Below are 18,744 nucleotides of genomic sequence, written 5' to 3'. Positions count from 1 at the left end.
GGAGGGGAGCATAGAGATGGGAGGGCTGGAAGCCTAGAAGGGTCGGGCCCAGAAGAGAAGGCCCGAGTGTGATGAGGGGAGTAATGGGGGACCATAGAGAGGGAAGGGAGCCCTTGGGGACCATAGAGAGGGAAGGGGCCTCTGGGTCCTCCAGGCGGTTCTGAGGGGACCATAGAGGCGGGAGGGCTGGAAGCCTAGAAGGGTCGGTCCAGAAGGGAAGGCCCGAGGGCCTGGCAAGGGGTTAATGGGGGACCATAGAGAGAACGGGCCTCTCTAGGTCCTCCCGGCCTTTATTATGGGATCATAGAGAGGGAAGGGAACCCTCCAGGTCATCCAGCCTGACCCCCTTGCAAGAGACCATAGACACAGAAGGCCCAGAATCCTAGAAGGCTCGAGCCAGAAGGGAACGCCCCTGGTCATCCAGCCTGACCCCCTTGCAAGGGACCATAGAGAGGGAAGGGGGCCTCTCTAGGTCCTCCAGGCGCGTATTATGGGATCATGGAGAGGGAAGGGACCACTCCGGGTCATCCAGCCTGACCCCCTGGTAAGGGGCTAATTGGGGATCATAGAGAGGAAAGGGATCTCTCTAGGACATCCAGGGGGTTATTAGGGCAGCATAGAGAAGGAAGGGACCTCTCTAGGACATCAAGGGGGTTATAAGGGGACAATAGAGGCGGGAGGGACCTCTCCGGGTCATCCAGCCTGACCCCCTGGCCAAGGGTGGGGAGGGGAGCATAGAGACGGGAGGCCTGGAGTCCTAGAAGGGTTGGGCCCAGAAGGGAAGGCCCGAGTGTGATGGGGGGTCATAGAGAGGGTAGGGGCCTCTCTAGGTCCTCCAGGCGGGTGTTAGGGGAGCATAGAGAGGGAAGGGAACCCTCGGGGTCATCCAGCCTGACCCCCTGGCCAAGGGTGGGGAGGGGAGCATAGAGACGGGAGGGAAAGACGCCTAGAAGGGTCGGGTCCAGAAGGGAAGGCCCGAGTGTAATGAGGGGAGTAATGGGGGACCATAGAGAGGGAAGGGAGCCCTTGGGGACCATAGAGAGGGAAGGGAACCCTCCAGGTTATCCAGCCTGACCCCCTGGCCAAGGGACCATAGAGAGGAAATGGACCCCTGGGGGACCATAGATAGGGAAGGGGCCTCTACATCCTCCAGGCGGTTCTGAGGGGACCAGAGAGGCGGGAGGCCCGGAAGCCTAGAAGGGTCGGGCCCAGAAGGGAAGGCCCGAGTGTGATGGGGGATCATAGAGAGGGAAGGGGGCCTCTCTAGGTCCTCCAGGCGCGTATTATGGGATAATGGAGAGGGAAGGGAGCCCTCCGGGTCATCCAGCCTGACCCCCTGGCCAAGGGTGGGGAGGGGAGCATAGAGATGGGAGGGCTGGAAGCCTAGAAGGGTCGGGCCCAGAAGAGAAGGCCCGAGTGTGATGAGGGGAGTAATGGGGGATCATAGAGAGGGAAGGGGCCTCTCTAGGTCCTCCAGCCGGGTGTTAGGGGAGCATAGAGAGGGAAGGGAGCCCTTGGGGACCATAGAGAGGGAAGGGAACCCTCCAGGTTATCCAGCCTGACCCCCTTGCAAGGGACCATAGAGAGGAAAGGGACCCCTTGGGGACCATAGATAGGGAAGGGGCCTCTCTAGGTCCTCCGGCCTTTATTAGGGGATCATAGAGAGGGAAGGGATCCCTCCGGGTCATCCAGCCTGACCCCCTGGCGAAGGGTGGGGAGGGGAGCATAGAGACAGGCGGGACAGACGCCTAGAAGGGAAGGCCGGAGGGTCTGGCGAGGGGGTAGGAGGGGAGCATAGAGAGGGAAGGGACCCCTCCAGGTCATCCAGCCTGACCCCCTTGCAAGAGACCATAGAGACAGAAGGCCCAGAATCCTAGAAGGCTCGAGCCAGAAGGGATCCCTCTGGGTCATCCAGCCTGACCCCCTTGCAAGAGACCATAGAGACGGAAGGCCCGGAATCCTAGAAGGCTCGAGCCAGAAGGGATCCCTCTGGGTCATCCAGCCTGACCCCCTTGCAATAGACCATAGAGACGGAAGGCCCAGAATCCTAGAAGGCTCGAGCCAGAAGGCATCCCTCTGGGTCATCCAGCCTGACCCCCTGGCAAGAGACCATAGAGAGGGAAGGGACTCCTCCGGGTCATCCAGCCTGACCCCCGTGTAAGGGGTTGATTGGGGACCATAGAGTGGGAAGGGGTCTCTCTAGGTAACTCCAGGCGGTTATTAGGGTATCATAGAGCGGGAACGGCCCCTCCAGGTCATCCAGCCTGACCCCCTTGCAAGGGATGAATAGGGGACCATAGAGACGGAAGGCCCGGAATCCTAGAAGGCTCGAGCCAGAAGGGATCCCTCCGGGTCATCCAGCCTGACCCCTTTGCAAGGGACCATAGAGAGGGAAGGGGCCTCTAGGACATCCAGGCTGTTATTAGGGGACCATAGAGAGGGAAGGGACCCCTCCAGGTCATCCAGCCTGACCCCCTTGCAAGGGACCATAGAGAGGGAAGGGGGCTTCTCTGGGTCCTCCAGGCGCTTCTTATGGGATCATGGAGAGGAAAGGGACCACTCCGGGTCATCCAGCCTGACCCCCTGGTAAGGGGCTAATTGGGGATCATAGAGAGGAAAGGGACCTCTCTAGGACATCCAGGTGGTTATTAGGGCATCGTAGAGAAGGAAGGGACCTCTCTAGGACATCCAGGTGGTTCTAAGGGGACAGTAGAGGCGGGAGGGGCCTCTCCGGGTCATCTAGCCTGACCCCCTGGCGAAGGGTTACGAGGGGATCATAGTGACGGAAGGCACAGAATCCTAGAAGGGAAGCCCCCAGGGTCATCCAGCCTGACCCCCGTGTAATGGGTTAAGGGGAACATAGAGAGGGAAGGGGTCTCTCTAGGTCCTCCAGGCGGGTGTGAGGGGATCATAGAGAGGAAAGGGAGCCCTCGGGGTCATCCAGCCTGACCCCCTTGCAAGGGAATATTGGAGGACCATAGACACGGGAGGCACAGAATCCTAGAAGGGCCCGCCCCGGGTCATCCAGTCAGACCCACTTGCAAGGGATCATAGAGAGGGAAGGGACCCCTCCAGGTCATCCAGCCTGACCCCCTTGCAAGGGAATAGTGGAGGACCATAGACATGGGAGGCACAGAATCCTAGAGGGTCATGCAGCCTGACCCCCCCTGGCAAGGGAATATTAGGGGATCATAGAGTGGGAAGGGGCCTCTCTACGACATCCAGGCGCTTATGAGGGGATCATAGAGAGGGAAGGGACTCCTCCGGGTCATCCAGCCTGACCCCCTGGCGAAGGGTGAGGAGGGGAGCATAGAGACGGGGAGGCCCGGGATCCTAGAAGGGTCGGGCCAGAAGGGAATTGCTGAGGGTCTGGCAAGGGGTTATGAGGGGGTCATAGAGAGGGAAGGGGCCTCTCTCAGTCCTCCAGGCGCGGATTATGGGATAATGGAGAGGGAAGGGACCCCTCCAGGTCATCCAGCCTGACCCCCTTGCAAGGGACCATAGAGAGGGAAGGGACCTCTCTAGGTTATCCAGGCGGTTATGAGGGGACCATAGAGAGGGAAGGGGCCTCTCTAGGTCCTCCAGGCGGTTATGAGGGGACCATAGAGTGGGAAGGGACCTCTCTAGGACATCCAGGCAGTTATGAGGGGATCAGAGAGAGGAAGGGAGTCCTCCAGGTCATCCAGCCTGACCCCCTTGGAAGACGTTAGACCATAGAGATGGAGGGCCCAGAATCCTAGAAGGGGCCTCTCTAGGTTCTCCAGGTGGTTGTTGGGGATCATAGAGAGGGAAGGGAACCCTCCCGGTCATCCAGCCTGACCCCCTTGGAAGGGAATATTAGAGGACCATGGACACGACAGGTGCAGAATCCTAGAAGGGCCGAGCCAGAAGGGAAGCCCCGAGGGTCTGGGGATCATAGAGAGAGAAGGGACTTCTCTAGGGGATCATAGAGAGGGAAGGGAACCCTCCCGGTCATCCAGCCTGACCCCCTTGGAAGGGAATATTAGAGGACCATGGACACGACAGGTGCAGAATCCTAGAAGGGCCGAGCCAGAAGGGAAGCCCCGAGGGTCTGGGGATCATAGAGAGAGAAGGGACTTCTCTAGGGGATCAGAGAGAGGGAAGGGACCCCTCCAGGACATCCAGCCTGACCCGCTTGCAAGACCATAGAGAGGGAAGGGGCCTCTCTAGGACATCCAGACGGTTATGGGGGGACCATGGAAGGGAACCCTCTAGTACATCCAGCCTGACTCCCTGACAAGGGACCATAGAGAGGGAAGGGAGCCCTCGGGGTCATCCAGCCTGACCCCCTTGCAAGGGACCATAGAGAGGGAAGGGGCCTCTCTAGGTTATCCAGGCGGTTGTGAGGGGATCATAGAGAGGGGAGGGGCCTCTCTAGGTCCTCCAGGCGGTTATGAGGGGACCAGAGAGCGGGAAGGGACCTCTCTAGGACATCCAGGCAGTTATGAGGGGACCATAGAGCGGGAAGGGACCTCTCTAGGACATACAGGCGGTTATGAGGGGATCAGAGAGAGGAAGGGAGTCCTCCAGGTCATGCAGCCTGACCCCCTTGCAAGGGACCATAGAGAGGGAAGGGACCTCTCTAGGTCCTCCAGGCGCTTATTAGGGGATCGTAGAGAGGAAAGACACAGAATCCTAGAAGGCTCGAGCCAGAAGGGAACCCTCCTGGTCATCCAGCCTGACCCCCTTGGAAGGGGTTAGACCATAGAGATGGAGGGCCCAGAATCCTAGAAGGGGCCTCTCTAGGTCCTCCAGGTGGTTGTTGGGGATCATAGAGAGGGAAGGGAACCCTCGCGGTCATCCAGCCTGACCCCCTTGGCAGCGGTTAGACCGTAGAGAGGGAAGGCGCAGTTATTTGGGGACCATAGAGAGGAAATGCCCAGCCTCCTAGAAGGCTCGAGCCAGAAGGGAACCCTGCAGGTCATCCAGCCTGACCTCTTTGCAAGGGATCATAGAGAGGGAAGGAATTGCTATAGGTCCTCCAGGCGCTTATGAGGGGATCATAGGGAGGCAAGGGATCTCTCTAGGACATCCAGGCGGTTATTGGGGAATCATAGAGAGGGAAGATACCCCTCCAGGTCATCCAGCCTGACCCCCTTGCAAGGGACCATAGAGACGGAAGGCCCAGAATCCTAGAAGGCTTGAGCCAGAAGGGACCCTCCAGGTCATCCAGCCTGACCCCCTGGCAAGGGACCATAGAGAGGGAAGGGAATCCTCCAGGTCATCCAGCCTGACCCCCTGGCAAGGGATTATGAGGCGACCATAGAGACGGAAGGCCCAGAATCCTAGAAGGCTCGAGCCAGAAGGGACCCTCCAGGTCATCCAGCCTGACCCCCTGGCAAGGACTTATTAGGGAATCATAGAGACTTGAAGGCACAAAGTCCAAGAAGGGCTCAGCCAGAAGGGAACCCTCCAGGTCATCCAGGGGATCATAGAGAGGGAAGGGACCTCTCTAGATCCTCCCGGTGGTTATGAGGGGATCATAGAGAGGGAAGGTCCAGATTCCTAGAAGGCTTGAGCCAGAAGGGACCCCTCCAGGTCATCCAGCCTGACCCCCTTGCAAGAGACCATAGAGAGGTGCCATAGGGAGGGAAGGGACCCCTCCGAGGGACCATAGAGAGGGAAGGCTCAGAATCCTAGAAGGCTCGAGCCAGACGTTAATCCTCCAGGTCATCCAGCCTGACCCCCTCGCAAGGGACCATAGAGAGGGAAGGGACCTCTCTAGGTCCTCCAGGCGCTTATTAGGGGATCGTAGAGAGGAAAGACACAGAATCCTAGAAGGATCGAGCCAGAAGGGACCCCTCCAGGTCATCCAGCCTGACCCCCTGGCAAGGGATCATAGAGAGGGAAGGAACCCCTGGCAAGGGATCATAGAGAGGGAAGGAACCCCTGGCAAGGGATCATAGAGAGGGAAGGGACCTCTCTAGGTCCTCCAGGCCGTCATTCGGCGACCATAGAGACCAAATTCTCAAAACCCTAGAAGGCTCGAGCCAGAGGGTTCCCCTTCCCGGTCCTCCAGCCTGACCCCGAAACTATTACTCCCTTCCAGGGCGCCGCTTCCCCCCACAATTCACCCCCTGGCGGCCTCCGGATCCCTTTTAATAGTAGTAGTAATAATAATAATAATAGTATTAGTAGTAGTAATAGTAATAATATACCTGACCCCAAAACTATTACTCCCTTCCAGGGCGCCGCTTCCCCCCACAATTCACCCCCTGGCGGCCTCCGGATCCCTTTTAATAATAATAGTAGTAGTAGTAGTAATAATAATAATAGTAGTAATAATAGTAATAATGTACCTAACCCCGAAACTATTACTCCCTTCCAGGGCGCCGCTTCCCCCCACAGTTCACCCCATGGCGGCCTCCGGATCCCTTTTAATAATAATAATAGTAGTAGTAGTAGTAGTAGTAGTAATAATAGTAATAATGTACCTGACCCCGAAACTATTACTCCCTTCCAGGGCGCCGCTTCCCCCCACAGTTCACCCCATGGCGGCCTCCAGATCCCTTTTAATAGTAGTAGTTGTAGTAGTAGTAGTAGTAGTAATAATAATAATTATAATAATAATAGTAATAGTAATAATATACCTGACCCCGAAACTATTACTCCCTTCCAGGGCGCCGCTTCCCCCCACAATTCACCCCCTGGCGGCCTCCGGATCCCTTTTAAGAATAATAATAAGAAGAAGAATAATAGTAGTAGTAGTAGTAGCAATAATAGTAATAATGTACCTGACCCCGAAACTATTACTCCCTTCCAGGGCGCCGCTTCCCCCCACAATTCACCCCCTGGCGGCCTCCGGATCCCTTTTAAGAATAATAATAATAATAATAATAATAGTAGTAGTAGTAGTAGCAATAATAGTAATAATGTACCTGACCCCGAAACTATTACTCCCTTCCAGGGCGCCGCTTCCCCCCATAATTCACCCCCTGGCGGCCTCCGGATCCCTTTTAATAATAATAGTAGTAGTAGTAGTAGTAATAGTAATAGTAGTAGTAATAATAGTAATAATGTACCTGACCCCGAAACTATTACTCCCTTCCAGGGCGCCGCTTCCCCCCACAATTCACCCCCTGGCGGCCTCCGGATCCCTTTTAATAATAGTAGTAGTAGTAATAGTAATAGTAGTAGTAATAATAGTAATAATGTACCTGACCCCGAAACTATTACTCCCTTCCAGGGCGCCGCTTCCCCCCACAGTTCACCCCATGGCGGCCTCCGGATCCCTTTTAATAATAATAGTAGTAGTAGTAGTAGTAGTAATAATAGTAATAATGTACCTGGCCCCGAAACTATTACTCCCTTCCAGGGCGCCGCTTCCCCCCACAGTTCACCCCATGGCGGCCTCCATATCCCTTTTAATAGTAGTAGTTGTAGTAGTAGTAGTAATAGTAATAATGTACCTGACCCCGGAACTATTACTCCCTTCCAGGGCGCCGCTTCCCCCCACAGTTCACCCCATGGCGGCGGCCGGATCCTGCACCCCGCCCGGCTCCCTGGAGGCCCCGCTTCCCGGCTTCCCCAAGGCGATCCTGCGGGCCGAGGTGCAAGGCAAGTACCTCTGCTCCGAGTGCGAGGATCTGCTGCGGAGGCCCTTCCAGGCCCAGTGCGGCCACCGCTACTGCGCCTACTGCCTGAAGAAGCTGGTGGGGTGAGTATTTTGGGGGGGGGGGGTCCGGGACCGGGGATACCAAAGTAATAATTGTAGTAGTAGTAGTAGTAATAGTAATAGTAATAGTAGTAATAGTACCAAAGTAATAATTGTTGTTGCTGTTGTTGTTGTTGTTGTTGTTGTTGTTGTACCAAAGTAGTAGTAGTAGTAAGGAGGAGGAGGAGGAGGAGGAGGAGTAACAACAACAAGAAGAACAACAACAATAGTAAGGAGGAGGAGGAGGATAGTAGTAGTAGTAGTAACAACAACAACAACAATAGGAAGAAGAGGAGGAGGAGTAACAAGAAGAACAACAACAATAGTAAGGAGGAGGAGGAGGATAGTAGTAGTAGTAGTAACAACAACAACAACAAAACAATAGGAGGCGGAGGAGGAGGAGGAACAATAGTATTAATATTATTAATAATAAGAAGAGTAGTAGTAACAACAACAGAAGAAGAGTAATAGTAGTAGTAACAACAACAACAACAACAACAGAAGAGGAGGAGGAGGAGGATAAGGATAGTAATAGTAGTAGTAGTAACAACAACAACAATAGGAGGAGGAGGAGGAGAAGGATACTAATAGTAGTAGTAGTAACAACAACAACAACAAGAGGAGGAGGAGGAGGAGTAACAACAACAATAAGAAGAGTAGTACTAGTAACAACAACAAAACAAGAGTAGTAGTAGTAGTAACAACAACAAAACAACCACAATAGTAATAATAATACTAAGAAGAAAAGTAATGGTCGTAGTAGTAGTAGTAATAATAATAATAATAATAGACCGGACTGTATCAAGTGGGAGAAAACACCGTCTGAACAGGAGAGATTTTTGTGTGTGTGTCAATCAGCCCGGCCTGGGATCCATAATAATAATAATAATACTAATACTACTACTACTACTACTACTACTAAGCTTTCCTCTCTCTCCCCGCAGCTCGGGGCCGCTGCCCTGCGCCGCCTGCCTCCGGGAAGGGCTGTACGAAGAGGGCGTCTCCATCTTGGACAGCGGCACAGTGAGCGGAATATTATTATTATTATTATTATTATTATTATATCTCTTGCCGCTTCTCTTCCAGGCTTCAGTATTATTATTATTACTATTATTATTACTATTATTATTATTATTATTCTCTCTCGCCGCTTCTCTGCCAGGCTTTATTATTATTATTACTATTATTATTATTTCTACTACTACCACTATTACTATTACTATTGTTACTATTATTATTATTATTACTACTATTATTATTACTGACCATTTTCTTCCGCCAGGCTTTTCCCGATTATTACTATTATTATTATTACTATTATTATTATTATTATTCTCTCTCGCCGCTTCTCTTCCAGGCTTTAATATTATTATTATTAGTAGTATTATTATTACTATTATTATTATTATTATTATTATATCTCTCGCCGCTTCTCTTCCAGGCTTCATTATTATTATTATTACTATTATTATTATTACTATTATTATTATTATTCTCTCTCACCGCTTCTCTTCCAGGCATCATTATTATTATTATTATTATTATTATTACTACTACTATTATTATTATTCTCTCTCGCCGCTTCTCTTCCAGGCTTCATTATTATTACTATTATTATTATTATTCTCTCACCGCTTCTCTTCCAGGCTTTATTATTATTATTATTATTATTATTACTATTATTATTTCTACTACGGCTATTACTATTACTACTACTACTACTGCTACTATTTCTGATTAATTTCTTCCGCCAGGCTTTCCCCGATAACGCCGCCCGGCGCGAGGTGGAAAGTCTCCCGGCCGCCTGCCTCCGCAAGGACTGTCCCTGGAAAGGTACCGTCAAGGAGTATGAGGTGAGTACTTGGCTTCCGGGCGACGGGTTCGAATCCCGGCTCATTACTCTCTATTGATGGCTGGAAAAATCTAGTCTGACCCCCTTCTTCTTCTTGTTGTTGTTACTGTAGTAGTAGTACTATTGGTACTATTAAGTAGGATGTGAGCCCGGCTTTGGCCGGGGAGGGTGGTATTATCAGTATTATTGTTAGTAGTAGTAATTAGTAGTAGTAGTAGTACTATTATGTATGATGTTAGCCACTCTGAGCCCGGCTTTGGCCAGGGAGGGTGGTATTATCGGTATTATTGTTAGTAGTAGTAAGTAGTAGTAGTAGTTAGTAGTAGTAGTAGTAGTAATATTTATACCCTCTGATAATAATAATAATAATAATAATAATAATAATACCCTCTGAGCCCGGCTTTCGGCTTATTATTATCAGTACTATTAGTACTATTATGTATGAATCTGGCTTTGGCCGGGGAGGGTGGTGGTGGTGGTAGTAGTAGTAGTACCATTAGTACTATTGTGTATTGTTTGCCGCTCTGAGCCTGGCTTTGGCCTGGGAGGGTGGTATTATCAGTAGTAGTAGTAGTAGTAGCACTAATATCTATGATGTTAGATGCTCTGAGCCCGGCTTTGGCCGGGGAGGGTGGTATTATTATTATTATTAGTAGTAGTAGTAGTATTAGAACTATTAGTACCATTAGTACTATTATGTATTGTTAGCCGCTCTGAGCCCAGCTTTGACAGTGGAGGGTGGTATTGTCAGTATTAGTACTACTACTACTAGTAGTAATACCGCTCTGAGCCCGGCTTTGGCCGGGGAGGGTGGTATTATTATCAGTACTATTAGTACTATTATGTAGGATGTTAGACTGTAGTAGTAGTATTAAGTATGATGCTAACCGCTCTGAGCCCAGCTTTGACTGCGGAGGGTGGTATTATCAGTATGATTATTAGTAGTAATAATACCGCTCTAAGCCCGGCTTTGGCTGGGGAGGGTGGTGGTGGTAGTAGTAGTAGTAGTTGTTGTTTTAGTACTATTGGTATTATTATCTATGATGTTAGCCGCTCTGAGCCTGGTTTTGGCAAGGGAGGGTGGTATTATCAGTAGTAGTAGTAGTAGTAGTAATACCGCTCTGAGCCCGGCTTGGGCCGGGGAGCATGGTATTATTATTATTATTATTATTATTATTATTATTATTACTGTTAGAACTATTGGTACTATTGGTACTATTATGTATGATGTTAGCCGCTCTGAGCCCGGCTTTGGCTGCGGAGGGTGGTATTATTAGTAGTAGTAGTAGTAGTAGTAGTACTATTATGTAGGACGTTGCCGCGTCCAACGCATTACTAATTTCTGATTCCGGAGTAAACCCCGAGTAACCATCCTTGCTCTCCCCTAGGCTCACGAGGAGGCCTGTCCCAAGTTCCCCCTCACCTGTGACGGCTGCGGCAAGACGGACGTCCCGCGGGAATCGGTGAGCCGCCCTCGCCCCGGGGTGGAGTAACGGTACTCCGGGGTAACGGTACTCCGGGGTCACCCATCCCACCCTCTGACCTTCCTCCTCCTTTTCCGATAGTTCGCCGAACACGTCCGGAGCTGCGGAAGGTTCCGGGTGCCGTGCCGCTTCCGGCCCGTCGGCTGCGGCGAGGTGGTGAGTGCGAGTTGCTACTCTGGGCCGGTTTGGGGGACGTTCCTGCAATTAATGAGTATGAGAATGACTATGATTCGTATTAGTGTCATTATAGTATAATCAGTATTATTGCGAATATGGGGATTAGTATTAATAATAGTAGTATAGTAGTATAGTAGTATAGTAGTAGTATAGTAGTATAGTATAGTAGTGTGGTGGTGGTAGTAGTAGTAGTAATAATAATAATAATAGTAATAATAATAATAATAATAATAATAGTAATAATAATATATAGTATAGCAGTATAGTAGTAGTGATGGTGGTGGTAATAATATTAATATTAACATTAATAATAATAATAATAATAATAATAATATAATATAGTATAGCAGTATAGTAGTAGTGATGGTGGTGGTAGTAATAATAATAATAATAATAATAATAATAATAATAATAATATAATATAGTATAGCAGTATAGTAGTAGTGATGGTGGTGGTAGTAATAATAATAATAATAATAATAATAATAATAATAATGTTACTAGGAGTATTGGTATGATCAGTATTATTGTGATGGTGATGAGTATCAATATAGCAATAGTATTGGTATTAGTAGTACAACGGCTTTGATTAATATTGGTAGTATTCGTCTATTCATAATATTGGTAGTATTCAGTAGTATTGGTAGATTAATTATTAGTAGTATTTATCTCATTAGTGTGAGTAGTACTGCTGTAAATATTAGTAGTAATGGTATTAGCATTAGTAGTATGTCTGCTTTGATGGATATTAGTGTTAGCATTAGTAGTAGTATTCATCTCATTAGTGTGAGTAATACCGCTGTGGTTATTAGTAGTAATGCTATTAACATTAGTAGTATGGCTGCTTTGATGGATATTAATATTAGTATTATTAGTAGTATTGGTCTCATTAGTGCTAGTGGTATTGCTCTGCTTATTACTAGTAGTATTGGTATTAGTATGATTGTGTTGATTGATATTAGTAGCACAACTAATGCTGCTAACACTAATAGCATTAGTAGCATGATTGCTCTGATTAAGATCCATATTAGCATTCTTAGTAGTATTGGTCTCATTGGTGTGAGTAGTATTGCTACAATTCCTAGTAGTATTCATATTAGTTTTTGTAGTATTGTTGCATTGATTAATAATACCAATCCTACTAATAATCATAGCAATACTAAAGATATGAATGAGAATAACGATCCCAATACTACCAGCAATACTAACATCAATACTACTACTACCCAATACTACCAGCAATACTAACATCAATACTACTGCTACTACTACCCAATACTACCAGCAATACTAACATCGATACTACTACTACCCAATACTACCAGCAATACTAACATCAATACTACTACTGCTACTACCCAATACTACCAGCAATACTAACATCAATACTACTGCTACTACCCAATACTACCAGCAATACTAACATCAACACTACTACTGCTACTACACAACACTACCCGCAATACCAACATCAATACTACTACTACTACTACACCCAATACTACCAGCAATACTAACATCAATACTACTACTACTACTACTACTACCCAATACTACCAGCAATACTAACATCAATACTACTGCTACTACCCAATACTACCAGCAATACTAACATCAATACTACTACTGCTACTACCCAATACTACCAGCAATACTAACATCAATACTACTACTACTACTACTACTACTACACCCAATACTACCAGCAATACTAACATCAATACTACTACTACCCAATACTACCAGCAATACTAACATCGATACTACTGCTACTACCCAATACTACCAGCAATACTAACATCAGTACTACTACTGCTACTACCCAATACTACCAGCAATACTAACATCAATACTACTGCTACCCAATACTACCAGCAATACTAACATCAATACTACTGGTACTACCCAATACTACCAGCAATACTAACATCAACACTACTACTGCTACTACCACCCAATACTACCAGCAATACTAACATCAATACTACTACTACTACTACACCCAATACTACCAGCAATACTAACATCAATACTACTACTACTACTACTACTACTACTACCCAATACTACCAGCAATACTAACATCGATACTACTGCTACTACCCAATACTACCAGCAATACTAACATCAATACTACTACTACCCAATACTACCAGCAATACTAACATCAGTACTACTGGTACTACCCAATACTACCAGCAATACTAACATCAACACTACTACTGCTACTACCACCCAATACTACCAGCAATACTAACATCAACACTACTACTGCTACTACACAACGCTACCCGCAATACTAACATCAATACTACTACTACCACCCAATACTACCAGCAATACTAACATCAATACTACTACTACTACTACTACTACACCCAATACTACCAGCAATACTAACATCAATACTACTACTATCCAATACTACCAGCAATACTAACATCGATACTACTGCTACTACCCAATACTACCAGCAATACTAACATCAGTACTACTACTGCTACTACCCAATACTACCAGCAATACTAACATCAATACTACTACTACCCAATACTACCAGCAATACTAACATCAATACTACTGGTACTACCCAATACTACCAGCAATACTAACATCAACACTACTACTGCTACTACCACCCAATACTACCAGCAATACCAACATCAATACTACTACTGCTACTCCCCAATGCCACCAGCAATACTAACATCAACACTACTACTGCTACTACACAACGCTACCCGCAATACTAACATCAATACTACTACTACCACCCAATACTACCAGCAATACCAACATCAATACTACTACTGCTACTCCCCAATGCCACCAGCAATACTAACATCAACACTACTACTGCTACTACACAACACAACCCGCAATACCAACATCAATACTACTATCAATATTACTGCAAATACTCCTAATAATCACCGCAATACTACTCACACTTACCAGTGAGTAGTATACTGCTAACACTAACAGCATTAATACCCTGATGCCTTTGATCCAGACTCCTGTTTATCACTTTCTACTACTCATAGTACTGCTTTGAGTATTACTACTACTTCCTCCCCCCGGTTTCACAGCTGGAGAACGAGGCCCTGCCCCTCCACGAGGCCCAGAACTTTCCGGAACATCTCGGCCTACTCCTGAACTTCGCCCTCCGGCTGGCTGGGGGCCCCGATTCGGACCCCCATTTCTTTGGGGCCCCACATTCGGCCCCAGAGCCCCATTTATTCGGGGCCCCCGATCTGGTCCAAGAGCCCCAATTGGTCCAAGAGCCCCATTTATTGGGGGCCCCCCATTCGGCCAAAGACCCCCATTTGGTCCAAGACCCCCATTTATTGGGGGCCCCCGATTTGGTCCAAGACCCCCATCTGATCGGGGCCCCCAATTTGGCCAAAGACCCCCATTTGGTCCGAGACCCCCATTTATTGGGGGCCACACATTCAGCCCAAGACTCCCATCTGCTTGGGGCCCCCAATTTGGCTAAAGACCCCCATTTGCCTGGGGGCCCCCATTCAACCCCAGACCCCCATTTCCTAGGGGCCCGGAATTCAGCCAAGGAACCCCACTCACCCCCAGACCCCCGTTTACTCGGGGCCCCACATCCGGTCAAGGAACCCCATTCAGCTCACGGCCCCCATTTACTCGGGGCCCCACATTTGGCCCCAGACCCCCATCCGATCAGGGGCCCCGATTCAGCTCCAGACCCCCATTTGGTCAAAGACCCCCGTTTCCTGGGGGCCCCGAATCCGTCCCAAGCCCCCCATCCGATCCGGGGCCACAATTCAGCCCAAGACCCCCATTTCCTGGGGGCCCCACATTCGGCCCAAGACCCCCAACCAATCAGGGGCCCCGATTTGGCCCCGGACCCCCATTCAGCCCCAGACCCCCATGTCCTGGGGGCCCCAGCCCCCCATCCTCTCGGGGCCCCTCATTGGGCGGCCCTCGAACTCAAGGCCTCCACCCTAGAGAAGATCGTCTGCGTCCTGAACCGGGAAGTGGAGCGCCTGGCAGCCGAATCGGCGCAAGAGCGGCGCCGGGACGAGGAGCGCGCCGAAGCGCTGACCCACAAGGTTCGGGGCGCGGGTTCGGGGGGCCGGGGTCCCGATCCGGTTCAAGACCTGAAACTCTGACCCCCTTCGGCGCGCCAAACCGGAGTCGCTCTGCTTTCTGCCCGTTTCCCCCGGATCACAAACCAAAATAAACCCAAACTGGAGTCAATCCGGTTTGCCGCGTTTCCCCTTTCCGGGAAACGAAGCCCCAAAGCGGAGTCAGTCGGAAGCCCCCAAGTGGAGTCAAAGTGGAGTCAGTCTGATGCCCCGAAGTGGAGTCAGTCTGGAGCCCCAAAGTGGAGTCAGTCTGAAGCCCCAAACTGGACTCAATCTGGTTTGCTGCGTTTCCCCCTTCCGGGAAACGAAGCCCCAAAGCGGAGTCAGTCTGGAGCCCCAAAGTGGAGTCAGTCTGAAGCCCCAAACTGGACTCAATCTGGTTTGCTGCGTTTCCCCTTTCCGGGAAACGAAGCCCAAAAGTGGAGTCAGTCTAGAGCCCCAAAGTGAAGTCAATCGGAAGCCCCAAACTGAACTCAATCTGGTTTGCTGCGTTTCCCTTTTCCGGGAAACGAAGCCCCAAAGTGGAGTCAGTCTGGAGCCCCAAAGCCTAGTCAGTCTGAAGCCCCAAAGCGGAGTCAGTCTTATTTCCGTTGTCTGGAAAGCTGAAGCCCCAAAGTGGAGTCAAGTCTGATTTCCGGTGTCTAGAAATAGGAAAGTTAGGTAGGCCCTTCGGCGTGCCAAACCGGAGTCACTCCGCTTTCAGCCATTTCCCCGTTTCCCCCGGATCACAAACAAAAAACCCCCCCAAACTGGAGTCAATCCGGTTTGCCGCGTTTCCCCTTTCCGGGAAACGAAGCCCCAAAGCAGAGTCAGTCTGGAGCCCCAAAGCGGAGTCAAACCGGAGTCAGTCTGAAGCCCCAAAACGGAGTCAGTCTGACGCCCCAAAGCGGAGTCAAAGTGGAGTCAGTCTGACGCCCCAAAGAGGAGTCAAAGTGGAGTCAGTCTGATGCCCCAAAGCGGAGTCAAAGTGGAGTCAGTCTGATGCCCCAAAGCGGAGTCAAAGTGGCGTCAGTCTGAGCCCCAAAGCGGAGTCAGTCTGGAGCCCCAAAGCGGAATCAGTCTGATGCCCCAAAGCGGAGTCATTCTGGAGCCCCAAAGCGGAGTCAGTCTGGAGCCCAAAAGCGGAGTCAAGTCTTATTTCCGGTGTCTAGAAATAGGAAAGTTAGGTAGGCCCTTCAGCGCGCCAAACCGGAGTCACTCCGCTTTCAGCCATTTCCCCGTTTCCCCCGGATCACAAAAAAAACCCCAAACTGGATCAATCCGGTTTGCCGCGTTTCCCCTTTACGGGAAACGAAGGCCCAAAGCGGAGTCTGTGTGACGCCCCAAAGCGGAGTCAGTCTGGAGCCCCAAAGCGGTGTCATTCTGATTTCTGTTGTCTAGACAGCTGAAGCCCCAAAGCGGAGTCAGACTGATTTCTGTTGTCTAGACAGCTGAAGCCCCAAAGTGGAGTCAGTCCGAAACCCCAAAGCGGAGTCAAGTCTGATTTCCGGTGTCTAGAAATAGGAAGGTTAGGTAGGCCGTTCGGCGCGCTAAACCAGAGTCACTCCGCTTTCAGTCCTTTTCCCCGGATCTCAAACAAAGAAAAGCCCAAACTGGAGTCATTCCGGTTAGCCACGTTTCCCCTTTCCGGGAAAGGAAGGTCCAAAGTGGAGTCAGTCTGGAGCCCCCAAGTGGAGTCAGTCAGAAGTCCCCAAGTGGAGTCAAAGTGGAGTCAGTCTGGAGCCCCAAAGTGGAGTCAGTCTGAAGCCCCAAACTGGACTCAATCCTGTTTGCTGTGTTTCCCCTTTCTGGGAAATGAAATCCCAAAGTGGAGTCAATCTGGAGTCACTCCGGTTTCGCCCCATTTCCCGTTTCTCCCAGATTTCAAACGAAAAAACCCCAAACTAGAGTCAATCTGGTTTGCCGCGTTTCCCCTTTCCGGGAAACGATGGCCCAAAGCCGAGTCAGTCTGATTACCGTCGTCTAAAAAGCTGAAACCCCAAAGTGGAGTCACTCCACTTTCACCGAATTTCCCCATTTTCCCCGGCCCTCAAACAAAGAAAAGCCCAAACTGGAGTCAGTCTGCTTTGCCGCGTTTCCCCTTTCCGGGAAACGAAGGCCCAAAGCGGAGTCAAGTCTGCCTAGAAATAGGAAAGTTTGGTAGGCCCTTCGGCGCGCCAAAGCGGAGTCGCTCCACTTTCAGCTCTTTTCCCCGGATCTCCAAGCCAAAAAAGCCCAAACTGGAGTCAATCCAGTTTCCCTGACCCCCACACCCCGCCCCACAGATCCGGAGCCTGGAGAGGAACCTGGCGCAGAAGGAGGCGGCGCTGGCGGAAGTGGAGTCGGCGCTTCGGCGCGCGGAAGGGGCGACCTACGACGGCGTCTTGATCTGGAAGGTGGAGGAAGTGGAGCGGAAGAGGCAGGAAGCGGTGACCGGCCGGGCGCCGGCCGTCTTCTCGCCGGGTGGGTGGACTTCCTTCCTTCCTTCCTTCCTTCCTTCCTTCCTTCCTTCCTTCCTGTTTCCTTCCTTCCTTCCTTCCTTCCTTCCTTCCTTCCTTCCTGTTTCCTTCCCTCCCTCCCTCCCTCCTTTTCCTTCCTTCCTTCCTTCCCTCCTTCCTGACGCTTCCTCCTTCCTTCCTTTTCTATCTTCCTTGCTTCTGTTCTTCCATTCTTCTTCCTTCCTTCCTTCCTTCCTTCCTTCCTTCCTTCCTTCCTTCCTTCCTTCCCTCCCTCCCTCCCTCCCTCCTTCCCTCCTTCCTCCCTCCCTCCTTCCTTCCTCTCCTCCTTCCTGACTTTTTCCTTCTCTCCTTCCAGCCTTCTACACCACCCGCTACGGCTACAAGATGTGCCTCCTTCCTTCCTTCCTTCCCTCCCTCCCTCCTTCCCTCCTTCCTTCCCTCCCTCCCTCCTTCCCTCCCTCCCTCCCTCCTTCCTTCCCTCCTTCCTTCGTTCCTTCCTTCCCTCCCTCCCTCCTTCCTTCCTTCCTTCCCTCCTTCCTTCCTTTCCTCCTTCCTTCCTTCCTTCCCTCCCTCCTTCCCTCCTTCCTTCCTTCCTTCCCTCCTTCCCTCCCTCCTTCCTTCCTTCCCTCCTTCCCTCCCTCCCTCCCTCCCTCCTTCCTTCCCTCCCTCCCCTCCTTCCTTCCTCTCCTCCTTCCTGACTTTTTCCTTCCCTCCTTCCCTCCTTCTACACCAGCCGCTACGGCTACAAGATGTGCCTCCTTCCTTCCTTCCTTCCCTCCTTCCTTCCCTCCTTCCCTCCTTCCTTCCCTCCCTCCCTCCCTCCCTCCTTCCCTCCCTCCCTCCCTCCTTCCCTCCCTCCTTCCCTCCTTCCTTCCTTCCTTTCCTCCCTCCTTCCTTCCTTCCTTTCCTCCCTCCTTCCCTCCCTCCCTCCTTCCTTCCTTCCCTCCTTCCTTCCTTCCCTCCCTCCTTCCCTCCTTCCTTCCTTCCTTTCCTCCCTCCT

At 50.2% G+C, this 18,744-nt stretch overlaps 2 protein-coding genes across 4 annotated transcripts; both read left to right on the top strand.

Moving 5' to 3' along the window:
• Positions 1 to 6,879: 6,879 nt before the first annotated feature.
• Positions 6,880 to 18,724, top strand: TRAF2 (TNF receptor associated factor 2; the record flags this gene model as incomplete). The annotated part of the gene is made up of 8 exons (XM_080990468.1): positions 6,880 to 7,678; positions 8,620 to 8,698; positions 9,430 to 9,528; positions 10,916 to 10,990; positions 11,093 to 11,167; positions 14,278 to 15,270; positions 17,571 to 17,748; positions 18,465 to 18,724. Coding segments are annotated over exons 1-8 (2,544 nt in total), but the record flags the coding sequence as incomplete, so codon positions are not given.
• Positions 15,512 to 17,510, top strand: LOC308468341 (uncharacterized protein; the record flags this gene model as incomplete). 3 transcript variants are annotated; one of them, XM_080990469.1, is made up of 3 exons in its annotated part: positions 15,512 to 15,931; positions 16,366 to 16,420; positions 16,780 to 17,510. In XM_080990469.1, 3 exons carry the CDS (start codon positions 15,512 to 15,514, stop codon positions 17,256 to 17,258), a joined length of 954 nt encoding a protein of 317 aa, XP_080846595.1. In that variant the 3' UTR covers positions 17,259 to 17,510. The 3 variants fall into 3 exon arrangements, 1 of the variants encoding a protein (XP_080846595.1); XR_013981579.1 differs by having other exon boundaries at positions 15,822 to 15,931; positions 16,120 to 16,437; positions 16,714 to 17,510; XR_013981580.1 differs by having other exon boundaries at positions 15,847 to 16,437; positions 16,714 to 16,945; positions 17,029 to 17,510.
• Positions 18,725 to 18,744: the final 20 nt, after the last annotated feature.

This window comes from Podarcis pityusensis, assembly GCF_964106645.2.
Source record: "Podarcis pityusensis genome assembly, chromosome: Z".
NCBI lineage: Eukaryota > Metazoa > Chordata > Lepidosauria > Squamata > Lacertidae > Podarcis > Podarcis pityusensis.
The sequence above is the reverse complement of the archived record's forward strand: the minus strand, read 5'-3'. Positions and strand labels throughout refer to the sequence as shown.